At 44.3% G+C, this 15406-nt stretch overlaps 1 protein-coding gene across 4 annotated transcripts in view; it reads left to right on the top strand.

The window, feature by feature from the left end:
• Positions 1-11639: 11639 nt before the first annotated feature.
• Positions 11640-15406, top strand: part of ISOC1 (isochorismatase domain containing 1) — a 223530-nt gene continuing 219763 nt past the window's right edge. For 2 of the 4 annotated variants that reach the window (XR_015724582.1, XM_045794802.2), the window contains exon 1: positions 11640-11983. Coding sequence is in view for 2 of the 4 variants with exons in the window: in XM_045794802.2 (XP_045650758.1) it covers positions 11675-11983 (309 nt within the window). In the remaining 2 variants the exon portion in view is untranslated. The remainder of the gene's footprint in view (positions 11984-15406) is intronic. The other 2 variants (XR_015724583.1, XM_045794801.2) reach the window with 2 other exon arrangements.

Raw genomic sequence — 15406 nt, 5'->3', positions numbered from 1 at the left:
CTGCAAGAGAAGGTGATCTACTGAAGTGACTGAGAACCTTTGGAGTCTGATAAACTGACCTCCTATGGGGTCCCTGCTCTGTAGTTACAAGTTACAGGATTCCAAGCAGACACTTCCGCTCTCTGGTCCTTAGTTTCCTTTGTAAGCTGAGAAGTCCAGAGGAGGGTGGATGGTGAAGACACACTGTCTCATCGGATTATTGTATGAATCAAATTAAATAAATACATGGAAAGTGCTTAGTCTTGGACCTAGTGATCAGTAAAGAGTCAATAAATGGTATCCAAAAAAGATAAGACCAAGGCCCTAATTCACTTAGAAACATAGAGGTTTAAGTAGATAATGGATTTAGATAGGACTAAGGAAAAATAAAAAAATATGTGCAAAAAGATCCCATAAGGTTTTTTGTTTTAGACCGAAATATTCTTTTCCTCACTCTCTAAGGCGTAAAAGCCCCATAGCACAATTTTGGGGGGGGTAGCCTGTTAGGATTGGAGAGAGATTATTCCTGAAAAGAAATGTAATAGGAGATAGTCCAATTTTTTAATAAACTTAAATTGGGGAAAATCCTGCCAGTGAAAGTAAATGCTGGCATTAAAGCCGTAGTAATTATAGAAATCCTATTTTTGCCAAGTTTTAGCTCCAGAAAGGAGGTTATGAGAAATCACTTAACTTCATCGCAGCTAGAGTTTAAATTTTAATGGAGGTGATAGAATCAACAATATAAAGTGGCCACAGAGGCCACATAGAAAGGCCACACATCACCTGAGTGGAAAAAGCCCGAAGCCTCCTTGTTGGCTTCAACTGCAATGCCCATGTGTTGAAAAGCATCCCAGGATTGCGAGCTGCATCATGAAGTGTAAACTGAGGCAATTGCTATCTGCTGCCTTCACGAAGCGAGGCCAGAGAGGAAAGGCTGCATTCGGCTCATCTTGTAATAGTTTATAGCCTTTGCTCTTTGTTGTCCACCAGAAGCCATTCCCTCCTTCTTCCTTCCTACCACAATACCTGCTTGCAAGTCCAAGAGTAGGCATGTGGCCCCCTTCTGACCCATGACATGCCAGGAGAAGTTTGCTCAGGGGTTCTGGAAGATTTTTCCTCTTCTTCAATAATTGCAACAGAAGCAGAAAAAAGGTCTCTCCCTTGTGCTGCCCTTGATTCCAGCCACTGAATACAGTTGTGCGATGCTTAGAACTGTATGTAGCTGCCATCAGGGGACCATGAAAGGAAGAGTAAGAGAATCAGAGAGATACCAACCCAAAATGAGGACATCATTGAGCTGCAGCCACCACCCTCTTCTGACTTCTAGTTACGTTTGACTTGTAAACAGTTTGTCAGACATACTGTTTCTTGCAAGTAAAAGTACGGTAGTCCCCCCTTATCCACAGCAAATACATTCCAAGATGCCCGTTGGTGCTTGAAGCCATGGACACTATGGAACTCGATAAGTACCGTTTTCTTCCTATATATATGTACTTTGATAAAGTTTAACTTCTAAATTAGGCACAGTATTCACACAGAGATTAATAATAATAATAAAATAGAACAATGAGGGGCACGTGAGTGGCTCAGTCAGTTAAGCCTCTGAGTCTTGGTTTTGGCTCAGGTCACGATATTAGGGTCGTGAGATCAAGCCCTGCAGGGGGCTCCACGCTCAGTGTAGAGTCTGCTTAAGTTTCTCTCTCCATCTCCCTCTGCCCCTCCCTGCACGTGCTCTCTCTCTGAAATGAATAAATGAATCTTTAAAAAAAGCACCAAAAACCAAAACAAACAATTATAACAATATAACAGAAGTTACATAAATGTGGTCTCTCTCTCTCTCTCCCAAAATATCCTACTGGACTGTACCCACGCTTCTTGTGATGATGCGAGATGATGAAATGCCTACCCGATGAGTTGAAGTGAGGTGAAGAACCCAGCTCTTGTCATGTAGCATTAGGCTACTATTGACCTTCTGAAGATACATCAGAAGGAGAGTCATCTGCTTCTGGAAGGTGCTTGATTGCAGGTTAACCCGAACAGCAGAAAGCAAAACCACTGATGAGAGAAAACAACTGTTTTGTGATCGACACAATCTATACAATGACTTCAGACTGCCAACCCTTTAGGTTCAGGGACCTTGGAGCACCCAAAGATGTAACTCCACTGGAACATCTTTGGGGAGAGGGCGGGAAATCACTTCCAATTACTCAACCAGAGGATAGATAGAATAAGGAGAAAGGTGAATCCGTTACATTGAGTCATTCATTGATTTGTTGACGTGTTGGTCGAGTTTGTATTATCCAGCAGGGGCTACTGGGGGCTACTGGGAGCACTTGGACGGAAGAGACGGACAAGGTTTCTGCCGTCATGCACTGCATACTCCTCATAAATAAGCTTATGTAAAATAAATACCGAATGGCAAGGGCTAAGGAGAAGATCAAGACAATCACGTGGTAAGAGTGAAGGGGTTGGATTGAGGGAATCTACTCTAGGTCGATTTGAAGGATGAGAAGGAGCCCAGCAGGGGAAAATCTTAGGGGAAAATCGTACAGGCAGAATAAGTGCAAGGCTGGGAAGCTGGAAAATTCTGGGAAAGTTCGATGTGGCTGGAGCACTGGGAGTTAAGGATAGGAAGACAGGAGATGAGAGCAGAGGGGTGGAACAGAGGTCAGACTTCATAAGGCCTAGCAGACCAAGCTAAGGAAATGGATTTCCTTCCGGTTTACATCTACTTGGAAGCTAAAGAGGGCTTGTAGGGGAGAAGTGAGATGTTCTCATTTACTTTGTCAACAGTTCCCTCTGCCATGTGGAGCATGGCCTGAGGGGCGAGAGCTGAATCAGAGAAACCACTGGCAGCCATCCAGGAGAGAGCTCATGTGTTTCAACTAGGATGGTGGCAACCTGAACAAAATTGGTTGGTAGAAGCAACGGGCTTTGCTGGCAAAATGAATGTGGTGGTGCTGGAAGGGATCAGTCCAGAATGACTCACAGGTTTCTAGCTTGATCCCTGGGAGGTGAGTCCACTTTCTAGGATGAGGGAAGACTCTGAAGAAAGACCTATATAGGGTGGAAATTAACAGTTCTGTGTTGATCATGGTGTATTTGAATTTTTCTTTCTTTCTTTCTTTCTTTCTTTCTTTCTTTCTTTCTTTCTTTCTTTCTTTCTTTCTTTCTTTCTTCCTTCCTTTCTTTCTTTCTTTCTTCTCTTTCTTTCTTTCTTTCTCTCTCTCTCTCTCTCTTTCTTTTTTTTTTTTAAAAAGATTTTATTTATTTATTCAACAGACATAGAGACAGCCAGCGAGAGAGGGAACACAAGCAGGGGGAGTGGGAGAGGAAGAAGCAGGCTCATAGTGGAGGAGCCTGACGTGGGGCTCGATCCCATAACGCCGGGATCACACCCTGAGCCGAAGGCAGACGCTTAACCGCTGTGCCACCCAGGCGCCCCCCCCTTTTTTTGTACAGAGTGTGCAAGTGGGGAGGGGCAGAGAGAAATGGAGAGACAGTTTTAAGCAGGCTCTACTCCCAGCACAGAGCCCGATGCGGGACTTGATCTCACGACCCCAAGATCATGACCTGAGCCGAAATGGACTGAGCCACCCAGGCACCGCAATCATGTTCATGGTGTATTTGAGAAGTTCCGGAGACATCAGGTGGAGGGGCCAAGTAGGCAGTTTGACATATAAGTCTGAACGTCAGGGAGGATTCAGCACTGGAGATAAAAATTTGATTGTTGTAACATAGAGATGGTGATTAGGGACGAGATGAGCTCAATCAGGGAAAGTGTGCTGAGAGACAAAAAGAGGAATCAAGACTGATGTCTGGTGTGTGCTAACATTTAGAAGTCAGATAATCGGAGGACAACAAGATTTAAAAAAGTCTGATGAAAGGGGCGCCTGGGTGGTGCAGTCATTAAGCGTCTGCCTTCGGCTCAGGGCGTGATCCCGGCGTTCTGGAATCGAGCCCCACATCAGGCTCCTCCGCTAGGAGCCTGCTTCTTCCTCTCCCACTCCCCCTGCTTGTGTTCCCTCTCTCGCTGGCTGTCTCTGTCAAATAAATAAATAAAATATTAAAAAAAAAAAGTCTGATGAAGGCAGTCAGTGAGAAGGAAAACCAGGGGTATGTTAAGTAATGGCAGTTACCACTTAAAAAGATTTCACAAAGCAGAGAGTGATGAGAGATGTGTTGCATATGATTGAAAAGTCCAATAAGTTCCGAGTGCAAACATGGTCCTTCACCGTAGGCATAGCCATGAGACCTGCAGGAAGAAGCTCATTGATGACCTTGACAAGAGCAGTTAGACTAAACAGAGGAAGGCAGAAGCCATAGCGGGGTGAGTGAGGGAATAAATGGAAAGACAAGTGGAGTCACCTTTTCCAAGAAGTTTTTCAATTGACACAAGAGAAATGGGACCCTATTTTTAGAAGAAGAAGAGGAAAAGAGTTAATTTATTATCTCCTCACTTAAAAAACTCATATGCAGTGAGAAAGGGCCAGGAGAGAGGGAGGAATTTGTTTACACAGAACAGGGTTGGGGATAATTGCAGAATAGAAGTCTCTGAGAGACATAGGATCCAGGGCCCAAGGGGAGCCTTTGGTAGGAGCAGGGCTGCTTCCTTCAGCTCATCAGGAGGGAAGATGTGGGGGCTAAATGCTATGCTGACCTGAAATGCTCTATGAACTTTATTTGTCAAAGAATGGCAAATCCCAGAAGTGTGTCTGTCCAGCCACAGCAGAGCAGTGGTGAGGAGCAAAAAGGCGATTAAGAGTTCCAAAGGAGCCGTAACTGAACTTTGGAAACTAAAGCCATGCAGCTTATGACTTCAGCCATGTGGCTGAACTGTATTAGGTTGTCTGACTTTAAGATCTTAAGATAAATTTTGGAGATAATGGAAATTCTGGAACATTTATAATTTCACTTTTTCCTGTCCACTCCAGGAGCCCCTTTATTGAAAAATGAACCAGACACCACATTGGACAGAAACTTCCTGAGGAGATGTAGGAAGTTCTGAAATACAAAACAGAATAAATTATAAGCACCTTTCCATCTTCGAAAGACAGTCATGGTGAAAGGAATGTGTCGAAATAGATATGTGACTCCCGAAGTATGTCCTTTGAAAAGAGAATAAGAAAAGACAGAGTTAGGAATACCAGACCAGGCCAGAAGTATGACTGCCTTTAGTATAGTAACTTATGTCTAAATTATACCAAGAAATAAGGATAATAGATATTTAAGAGTCATATGCACAATTATATATTATGAAAAAGAAAATAGACTCCCTTATGTTCTTATTGCAGTTATTAACCTGCCAGGATGTTTACCCAAATTCTCCACCTTTCACTCTCAGTAGAACAAGGATCTCCATTCCCACAAGAAGCACAACCCCCCTTCTGTGCTCTGGATTCTGTCCTTTTCAAGGACTGTGCTCCTTCAATTATCTTCTCTCCTACAGCATTATAAATCTCTCCCTTTCTTCTGCTTAATTCTCACCAGTATATGATAATCTAATGTCTCTAGCATTTCCTGTCCTTAAGGAAATTCCCCTAAACACCTGTCCCTCTCTTTTTATGCCTTTTTTTTTTTTAAGATTTTATTTCTTTATTTGTGAGAGAGAGAGAGAGAGGGAGGGAGCAGAAGCAGGGAGAGCGGCAGGCAGAGGGAGAAGCAGACTCCCCGCTGAGCAAGGAGCCCGATGTGGGGCTTGACCCCAGGATTCCAGGATCATGACCTGAGCGGAAGGCAGAGACTTAACCCACTGAGCCACCCAGGCGCCCTGTCCCTCTTAATCTAAAGAATTGACTGACTCATGTCTCACTATCAGTTGTCTCTTTGAACTCCATAAAACCAGGCTCTTATCCCCCATCTTGCCCTGGAACTGCCCTTGTCAAAATCACCAAAAGACTTGATGTCCCCATATTCTCTGCACATTCTCATTCTGCTTGATCTCTCCGCAGTATTGGATATAGTTGTCTATTCTGTGCTGCTGTTTTTGTCTCCAGGCATTGCCAAATATGCCCTGAGGACAGAATCCCCCCTGGCTGAGAAACACCACTCCGGAGCAATCGGCCATCCGCTCTTGCCTGGATGACTCTGACAGCCAACCTAGCAGGTCTCCTCGTCTCTGCTTTTCTTTTCCTTGTCTCTGCTTTTGACCCTCTATATTCAATTTCCCACATAGTACTAAGATGAGGTTTTATTAAATCATAAATCAGTTCATGTCATTTCCCTGATTAAAACATTTTACTCAAAATAGACCCAAATTCTTTTTGCACTTACAGCCATTGATCACGTATCTCGTCTCATGGAATTCACTGTGTTCCAACCACTCCCTTCCTCAAACACAGGAGGCTGGTTACACTTTCAGAGCCTGTGTACATGTTCTTCCCTCTGGAGTACTTTTTCCTACCACTCAGATCACAGCTTAAATGCTGCCTTCCGAGAAAGTAGATGGCAGACAATTTATTTAAAGCATCCTGTATCCCACCACTCTCAGCTATGGTGTATGACATTTTCTTCATAGCCTTTTTGCTACCCAGGGTTATTTAGGTCATTTATTTGTTTATGTGTTTATCGTCTACCTACCCCAGTAGACTGTCAGCTCCACACAGCAAGGAGCTCTGTAAGAATATTTATTAGCTTTCTTGTTCACCGCAGAATCCTAAGTGTACAGTATTCGTTGATTGAGTAGATGGGAAATTCAAGCAATTGAATTTGATATTAATATGAGTTTGAATAACATTATGGGAGATAGTCCCAGCTGCATGTGCCAGCAATCAACTGTAAGACTTTTGGTGATGTTATAATAAAATAATAATAAATCCTAGCAATAAGTTTCTGCTAGAGTATCTCTAGTAGATGATCTTAAGGTCTCCTCTGGTTCTTAAATTTATCTGGTAGGTCTTCACATCATTTCATTGTGCCACATCGCATCTATGTATGAAATGACATTTTGACACCTTTCCTTTCCTTTGCAGAAAATTGTCAGAACTCCCCATGGAGAAGGGTGTAAAAGCTGTGTGATACTTGACTTTCTTTGCTTTCCTTATCACAAAGTTTTCAGGAAACGCAAATGGAGTCAGATAATCTTGTTTGGAGCCTTCTGGGTAATCCTCTAATCATAGCTGTCCCGGGATTAATTTACAATGTAGACAAAGCCTTCACCTAAGTAGTACCTTTGACTGAACATACCTTGGACTTTTCAGTACAGTGAACTTCAAGATATATTCACTGTAACAGCCCTTCACCCTATTTGTGGAGAGTCTACTATGTGCCAGGCAGTGTTCTAGGGCTTGTGATACAAGCAGGAAATAATGGAAACAAGTTTCTGCTGTCACTATGTATACAAACAGGGATAAGTGTTAAGAAAGACGAGAAAAGTGAAGCAGGAAATGGATATAGATTGTGATCACGGTAAGTGATCTATTTTATGTAAGAAAATAAGGGTGGACCTCTTTGATTTGAGGTTCATATGTGATAGAAATTAGGAACAGAGAAATAATTAACATAAGACATTGGATTGTATTTTTTATTTTAGGGTAAAAATTTATGTATGGTAAAATGCGCAGGTGGATTCTAATTAAATAAACTCAAATGAAATGCAGAATATTTCCACCAATGCAGAAAATTCTGTGATCACTTCTAATCCTTGAAATCCTCCCGTAAGCTACCATTGTTCTGATTTCTATCACAGAAGTTAATTTTATCTTTTTTTGAACTTCATTTGAATGGAATCATACGATATATACTCTTTTGTGTCTGGCTTCATGTTTTTTTTTTCTTTTTTTCCAGATTCATCTATGTTGTTCTGTGTATGAGATAGTCATTGTTTTTTTATTTCTTGTAGTATTCCATTGTGTGAATATATCACCAACAGTTTATCAAACCCAACTGGATTTTGGGTTATTTCCAGTTTGGGGATATCATAAATGGAGCTTCCATGAATATTTGTGTATAAGTCTTTGTGGACATAGGTTTTTGTGTCTCTTGCATAAATTCTTTGGATTGATATTTTGTGGATAAAGACAGATGCATGTTTAACTACGTAAAAAGCTGCCGTGTCTATTTTTCTAAAATGGTTGTGCCATTTTACACACCCACTATAGTGTATAAAAATTCTAGTTCCATATTGTTGTATTGTCTCTTTAATTTTAACTATTTTAATGGGTGTGAACTAGAATTTTTATGTTGATTTAGTTTGTGTTTTTCTGACAACTAGTGATTTTAAGCCCTTTCTCATGTACTTGGACATTCGTTCATCTTTTTCTATGAAGTGCTTATTCAGATCTTTTCTCCCACTGTAATTGGGTTGTCATTTTATCGTGGAGTAGAAAGACTCCTTTTAATGTTCTGGTTATCTTCCTGCTGGTATAATGTCTCTCCTCTAGTGGATCCTCTTGAGTAAGCATTACCATGCAATATGAAAATTGTCACACGTGGTTCTCCTTCCCATATGAACATTTTCATGTCACTATCCCAGATCTCCTTGTTCCTGATCTTCCAGTCATTCTTTTTCCAAGGTCCTGATTAGCTTGCTAAGCCATCTGCCTTTGCCCATGATTCTGTATATTTTCTTGGCCCAGCTCAGGTAACCTCTCTTTCCGTGAAAACTAGATGACCAAATCACTGCCCAAACTTTGCCCATGGGGAGGATTTCTCCTCATTCCTTGGCTTGCACCAAGATATTAAGCCAATGCGTTTGTGAACCAAGCTCAGATCTTTTAGCTCCCATTAACTAGTGATAATGGGTCCTCATGTGTCCTGAAGGAGAGTACTGTTAGGACAGTAGTGGATAACGTGGGTATCTAGGCTAGCTGACACATTTAATCATTTGATCTGTCTGTTCAGTCTTGCTTGTTCTTGATCCCATACATAGCACTTCCAACTTTCTATGGATTTCTTCTGGGCCTTTTTAACCTCAAGTCTTGGTGGATCTGAAAGAAATCTGCGCAAGGTGGGCTGTTCATCAGACGGTTACTTGACGTACTATTGGAACAGTAGAAATTTTGGCTGCAGATAGCATGACTGTGTTCCCAAACTGATGGTGTCTGGATTGTAGTTCTTGCATTAGGGCTTACCATCAATGTAATGGAAACTTTTTTACTACTGGTATTTCCAATACTATAGGATCTTTCGGGTTATGTGGCCTGGGAGGTAGGGCTATCTGCACTGCTACCTGAGTCTACTGCAAAACCACTTCTACTACCAGGCCCCACTCAAAGTTGGCAGCATTTCATGTCACACAGAATGAGTAGTAGTATTCTGACTGGTGGCAGATGCTGTCTGTGTGATATGAAGAGGCATTCTAGACATTGTGCTTCCTTCTTCACGGTGGGAAGTGCCAGAGCAAGAAGTAGTCATTTGTCCTGTGCTTTGAAGGGAATGTCTTGGCATGCCCTAGGCCACTGGGCCCTAAAATTTTGCTAATGTTGTGGGCCCTTAAAACTTCTTAGAGGTTCTCGCTCTCTTCTGGAGTTTTTGTGTTTTACCAAGGCCTTCCACAGTTACTTTTTGTTCACCTTGTCCAATTAGCATGATGTTATCAATAGAGTGGACAAATGTGATATTCTGCAGTATATCCAGCCAGTTTATGTCTCTCCAGAGTATGACAGAGGGAAAAACGGTTGACACAGCTTTGGGGTGAGAATGTAAATGTATAGCCCATGTAGGAGCTACCCTAGACACACTGTACTCGGTCTGTCACTCCGAAGCTTTACCAGGGTGTTAAAACCTCTATGTTGGTAGGGTGTTTCTTAACTAATAGTTTTGCTCCACATCTTTGATCAGGCACCCTCATAATCCAGTGACACACATAATCTCTTAGCGCTTCCTTTGGATTCTACTATTGTTTGGGGATATAGTCCCTTATTAGGCCCAGTACCTTTGTGGCCTAGTTTTGATGTTACTTAAGGCTATGTTATGGGACTAGGTACCAGGAGAAAAAGTGGGGGGAACATCCTAGGGGAGTTCATGTCTTGCTGAGGACAAGCCTGTGCATTGTCATAAAAAAATGGAGGAATGTGTCATTAAGGAATCTGATGACTCCTAATTTGGGGCATCATCAACCTGATATCTTGTGTCACGGTCCCATTTCCAACCAGGGCTCTGGCCTTGGCATAGAAAATAGGCACTGTTTCAGAATTTAACCTTCTTTGGAGTTCTGCTACTCTTAATGTTGAGTCCTACTCTTGGTCCTCAGCATTCCCTGTCTTCCTACTGCAGAATTGAGAGCCTCTTTCAATGCTACCGAAAAGGCCTCTGGCTTTCATACTGAGCTTTTGTCAATGATCTTTTCCTCATTTTTTTTCTAGAGCATCAGTGGAGCTTTCCAATTGTTACTCTTATTAGCACAGATTTTCACATCTGCATATGGAAGACCTTGCACAGGAGCAGTAGCTGCAGAAATATAATTTTGGGTCTGATGGGTTCGGACAATAAGAGTTTTTAATGGAATCTCTCCGAGTTTGAAGAGAAACTAAAACACAGAGTATTTTTAGTAGTTTGGGTACAAGTGAGCAATAAAGGCCAAATGGAGGTCTTAGCATTACTTGAAAGCAGTAGTTTGCAACTGGGAGCAAATTTGCCCCCTGGGGGATGTTTGGCAATGTCTGGAAACGTTTTTGATTGTGAAGACTGGTATCTAGCGGGTAGAGGCCAGGGATGCTGCTAAACAGCCTACAAATGAATACACAAGATAGCCGCCCCCCCACACCCGTGGAAAAGTAGTCTGCTTTCCAAATGTCAGCAGCGCTGTCTGAGAAACCCTGACTTCAAAGTTACTACATTGCAAAAAGAGGAAACCCCCAATACCTAAAATGTGTTTAGACGCATGAGCCTATCTTGGTCCAGGACCTGATGTTAAGGAAACTTTGTTCATAGTGTACGCTTCTCTAATTCCCGTTAATTGTATATAGTGCTTTACAGTGTTCCTAAGGCAGGGGATTACTTTATTTAAAGGTGATCCCTTTTACTCACTTAAAAAAAAATGTTCAGTTTGAATACAAAGTCTCGATTTTTACTCATAAGCCTCTTTATATTTTGCAATTCCCAATCCAAGTTCTCCCTGAAATTGGGTTGAGATAAAGGGAGGCCAAGACCTCAAATTCATTACTAGAGATACTGTGTTCCATGGGACTGAAAAAACATGAAATTCTGAGCTTCGGATGACCCTCCTAAGGAAACATTAAATTCTGCGGCTCTTCTCAAGGTCTCTATCAGTCTGACCTATTGGTTTCGACATTACTGCCGCCACCCTCGAAGAGGACTGACCGCCTGTCCCCACAAGGCCAACAGGTAACCCATCCCAGGAGATTCAGCCGGGCAGCCCTGGGTCCCCAAGCACAACGTAAACTCCCCGCGAACAGCGCCCGTTCGAAGGTGGGCGGACCGTGGGGGAAGTTGGGGCCACAGACCTCCCCCGCGCACTAGACGCGCACCGGGGCCGCCCAGCCAGGTCCAGGTTGGAGGGGGCGGTCCCGGCGGCGGGCGCAGGCGCTGCCTCGCGCGCACCCCGGCCCCCCCGCCCCCCCTCCTCGGCGGTCCGCCCTCTGCGGGGCGGGGGAGGGCGCGCGAGCCTTGGCCGCCAGGGCCCGCCCCTTCGCCTTCCCGAGCGGGCGGGCGGGCGGCGCGGGGAGGCGGGGCCGCGGCGGCCGGCCCTGTCTGCGCCTCGCTGGCCTCGGAGCTGGCAGACGCTCGGGGGAACATGGCGGCGGCGGAGCTGGCTGTCCCGGCGCTCCCCAATAGCGGCGGCGCGGGCGCGGGGGCGCCGTCGGGCACGGTGCCCGTGCTCTTCTGCTTCTCGGTCTTCGCGCGGCCCTCCTCCGTGCCGCACGGCGCGGGCTACGAGCTGCTCATCCAGAAGTTCCTCAGCCTGTACGGCGACCAGATCGACATGCACCGCAAATTCGTGGTGCAGCTCTTCGCCGAGGAGTGGGGCCAGTACGTGGACCTGCCCAAGGGCTTCGCGGTGAGCGAGCGTTGCAAGGTCCGCCTCGTGCCGCTTCAGATCCAGGTGGGTCCCGCGGGAGGGCCGCGCGCCCCGCCGCGGTTCCCGGTCCGCGCGCGTCCCTGTCTCCGCCCCCGCCGCGCTCCTCAGGTGCCCCGCGCCGCCCTGGCGCCGGGCCCTGCGCGCCTCGCTGGCTTGGAAGGGCTGCGCCGCGATCGCAGTCCTCGGGGACGGCCCAGCGAATGGGCCAGTCCGAAGGTGACGGTCACCAGCTGTCCTCGCCCGAAGCGGGGGCGTGGGCCCCCCAGCGCGTCCGGGCACGCGAGAACGCCCCCACGTGTGTGGTCCTCGACCGCCCGCATCCGCTTTGTGTGCCAAGAGCGAGTCCAGCCGCCTGCGTAACCGAAGGGCTGTGCGGTACTAGCTGTAATTTTTCTGTGGGAGTGCTGCCCAATGGGGTAGAGAGTTGATGCGGAGTATTGGCCTCAGGGTTTGTTACCCAGAGTTGTGTTTACCACTTGCGGAAACACAAACTTCAGGAGTCAGACGTTTCCCCGCTCCTCTCCCCAGCTTTCAGGTCCTGGAGCTTAAGTCTCCCTTAACCTTAAGTGAAATAACCATTTGCGTAGCCTCTTCCTGGTAACTGGCTACTGATTCCGTTGATTATGTATGCGTCGCCTCCGTTGAAAAAGTCATTCGACTCCAGGACTGTAATACCTTGTTAATGACCCAACTCTGGCTACACCAGGATTTTCCGGTGGTGCCAGCTGAGAAAGTTGTTACACCTGAGGATTATTTTATAGCTTTAAAAAAAATTTTTTTTTAAAGTCATGCACTAATAACTATGCGAGCCTGTCTCTTGTCCTTTTTACGCTCAGAGGATTCGCTGGAGGATTTTTATTTTTGGAAAGAAAGAGCATAAGGTATATTTTAGGTACTACACTATCAACAATTTTTCTTTCGTTGAGAAACTGATAAAGCCATTTCTTCGGAAGACCAAACTGCAATGTGGGAATCAGGCTTAGAAGGCATTTTAATATTCAAGTGTCATATTCTTCTTCTTTTTTTTAATGTGTCATATTCTTAAGATTATTCTCTCGATTTTTTTTTTCCCAGCTGTACACAGCTAACTGCAGAATCGGTTTTGTTTCTTATCACCCCAGCACCCATGCCAGAAGCTTCCAAAGCAGATATTTTTACCTGGATAAATTTCCCGTGTTCAGAGGACAAAGGCTATGAGATTCCGCTGTTTACGCCTGTGGGGATCCTAAAGTGATGATCTCTGATACCCCAGAATTTGCCCTGTTGTCCATACAGAGAATTGTGAGAATTGTGGTTGGTAGGTGTTTACTACCCCGCATTTTTGTCTTCAAGAGTTTTCATGGATGACACCTCTCTGCAGCCTTCCTTGTCAGTGTATTTAGGTTATTGTTGCCAAAATACCCAAGAAGTTGGATGCACCTTTGACAGATCCATTAATAAGGGCCAGAATCCAAATTCTAACTGAGGAGGTCTGGAGCTGAGCTGAGGATGCAGAATTCTTTGTGATGCATTTCCTCTAGTGGTTGGGAGGTAAGGTGGGCTATTACCTAATAAGATGGTATGCCAAACTAGCGATCCCCCACCCCACATCTCTAAGTTTGTTTTTACCCCCAAGATCAGATTTTTTTTATTTTGAAAAATTCAAGCCCCGGGTCTGCCAACTCTTTTTTAACATTCTGGAAATTAATGTATATGTGTATACCTGAAATGTCCTGTATATTCTCAAAAGGCATTTTATAATTCAGGTCACTTGTGGCTTTTGAAATATTTTGCTTGGTATAGGAGATAGCATTTTTTTGGTGGTGATGTTTAAAATAATAATTTTAATAATAGGACAACTCTGTTCCATCTTTTAAAAAATATTATTTATATCTCACTAAATAGCCCAAGAGTTCCTAAGTGTCTGTTATATAACACTTCATGTATTTTAAAGTTTGTGACAATTTTTTCTTTATATTATCTCCTTTTAGTGATCCTAATACTTTGACTTCTTTGGCCCTGTGCCTCCTCCAGCCATAAAAACAGATGTGGAAGGCTACACACACTCCATATATATCCATAAAGCTATTCTGATACCCATTTGTATGTATATGAGTATTTATATGTATCAGCACACATATGTGTACTTACATGTGTATATACTCAGAAGTGAAAGGGAAGGTCGTTCTTTTCATGAACACTTTATTATGTGTTTTTGGGACCTAGCTGTATAATCCTAGAGACGTGGACATTTTATAGCTGAATGAGACCATAGAGGTCATCACAGAAACATTTGGGTGGCAGCTTTAAGTGCCTGGCACAATGAATCCAAACATGGATAAGACCCCATTCTTGTTCCTTACCTGATAACCTAACTCTCATTTTGCGGAAGAGCAGAACATAGAGGGAATTGCCCAAGGTTCTCTGGTAATGGTGGGGCCATCCAAGCTTGGGAAGGTCCTCCCTCATAGCTGACTATAGCATTCATCTTCTCTTTTCATGCTTAATGAAAATATCAAGCAGAATAGAGAGCAGGCCACAAACTTGAGCTTGTAATATCACTTGTTTTGCTGGTGTTCATTGTTCTCAGGAATCCCTGTCACTTAGGAAGGCTTAAGATGGCACATCCGTGAGCCCATCGGTGAGGCCCTTTCTCCCAGAGGCAGAGACAGAGAGCATAAGTTTGGCCACATTTAGTCCACTGCTTAAGTAATGTAGCTTGTTATTTCCTTGAACCTGGACCGTAGAGCCTCTAGGGCCCAGGCTCACATACAGTATATTCTGGAGTATCTTCTGAATTTACATAGAGGAGTGGCTTTGCTTGCGTGCTTGTTCTGACTTACTGCCATGACCTTGTGAAACACAGTGGTTACCTGTGTCCTACTGTGTGCACCCGTGGTCGGTTAGCGGTTCTGTGGGGACTGATCTTTGAGACCCCCGTTGTCAGTAGTGGGCTTCTGAGTGTCTTGTTCTCTGGAATAATCTGTCGCAGTGACCGAGTGTCTGCTGACAGCTCAGGTAGCTGAAGACAGCTCATGTTGCCAGCATGGTGTGTGTGTCTTCTGCTTTGTCAGAATGCTTGAAGTCTGAGGCATTTTGAGACGCAGAGGAAGAAATGTAAATGAGAGGATTAAATGGTGGGAATTTAGGTCATTTTTATAACATACAGGTTTTAATTTTTCCAAAGGTATTTCCCAAGTTTTTACTAATGGAAACATTCAGCCCTGAAAACTCCTGTACATTTGGTATCCTACCACCACCAGTGTATTTTCCAGCTTGTCACCATGGAAGGCAGAGCCCAAACAGGAGAGAGGAAGAAGTGGACATGAAGAGGAGGATGCCAGTGAGGCCATTTTGCCTCTGTACGTAGGAGGGAAAACTCTGGCAGCTTTGTGTGGGCAGAAGATAAGGGCTTCCCTGGGAAGGTTATTTTGACCTTTCCTGAGATGGTTCATTGGGAAGGGATTT

Source organism: Ursus americanus, chromosome 5 (genome assembly GCF_024610735.1).
Source record: "Ursus americanus isolate L20-20 chromosome 5, mUrsAme1.1.p, whole genome shotgun sequence".
In the NCBI taxonomy this organism is placed as follows: Eukaryota; Metazoa; Chordata; class Mammalia; order Carnivora; family Ursidae; genus Ursus; species Ursus americanus.
The sequence above is the reverse complement of the archived record's forward strand: the minus strand, read 5'-3'. Positions and strand labels throughout refer to the sequence as shown.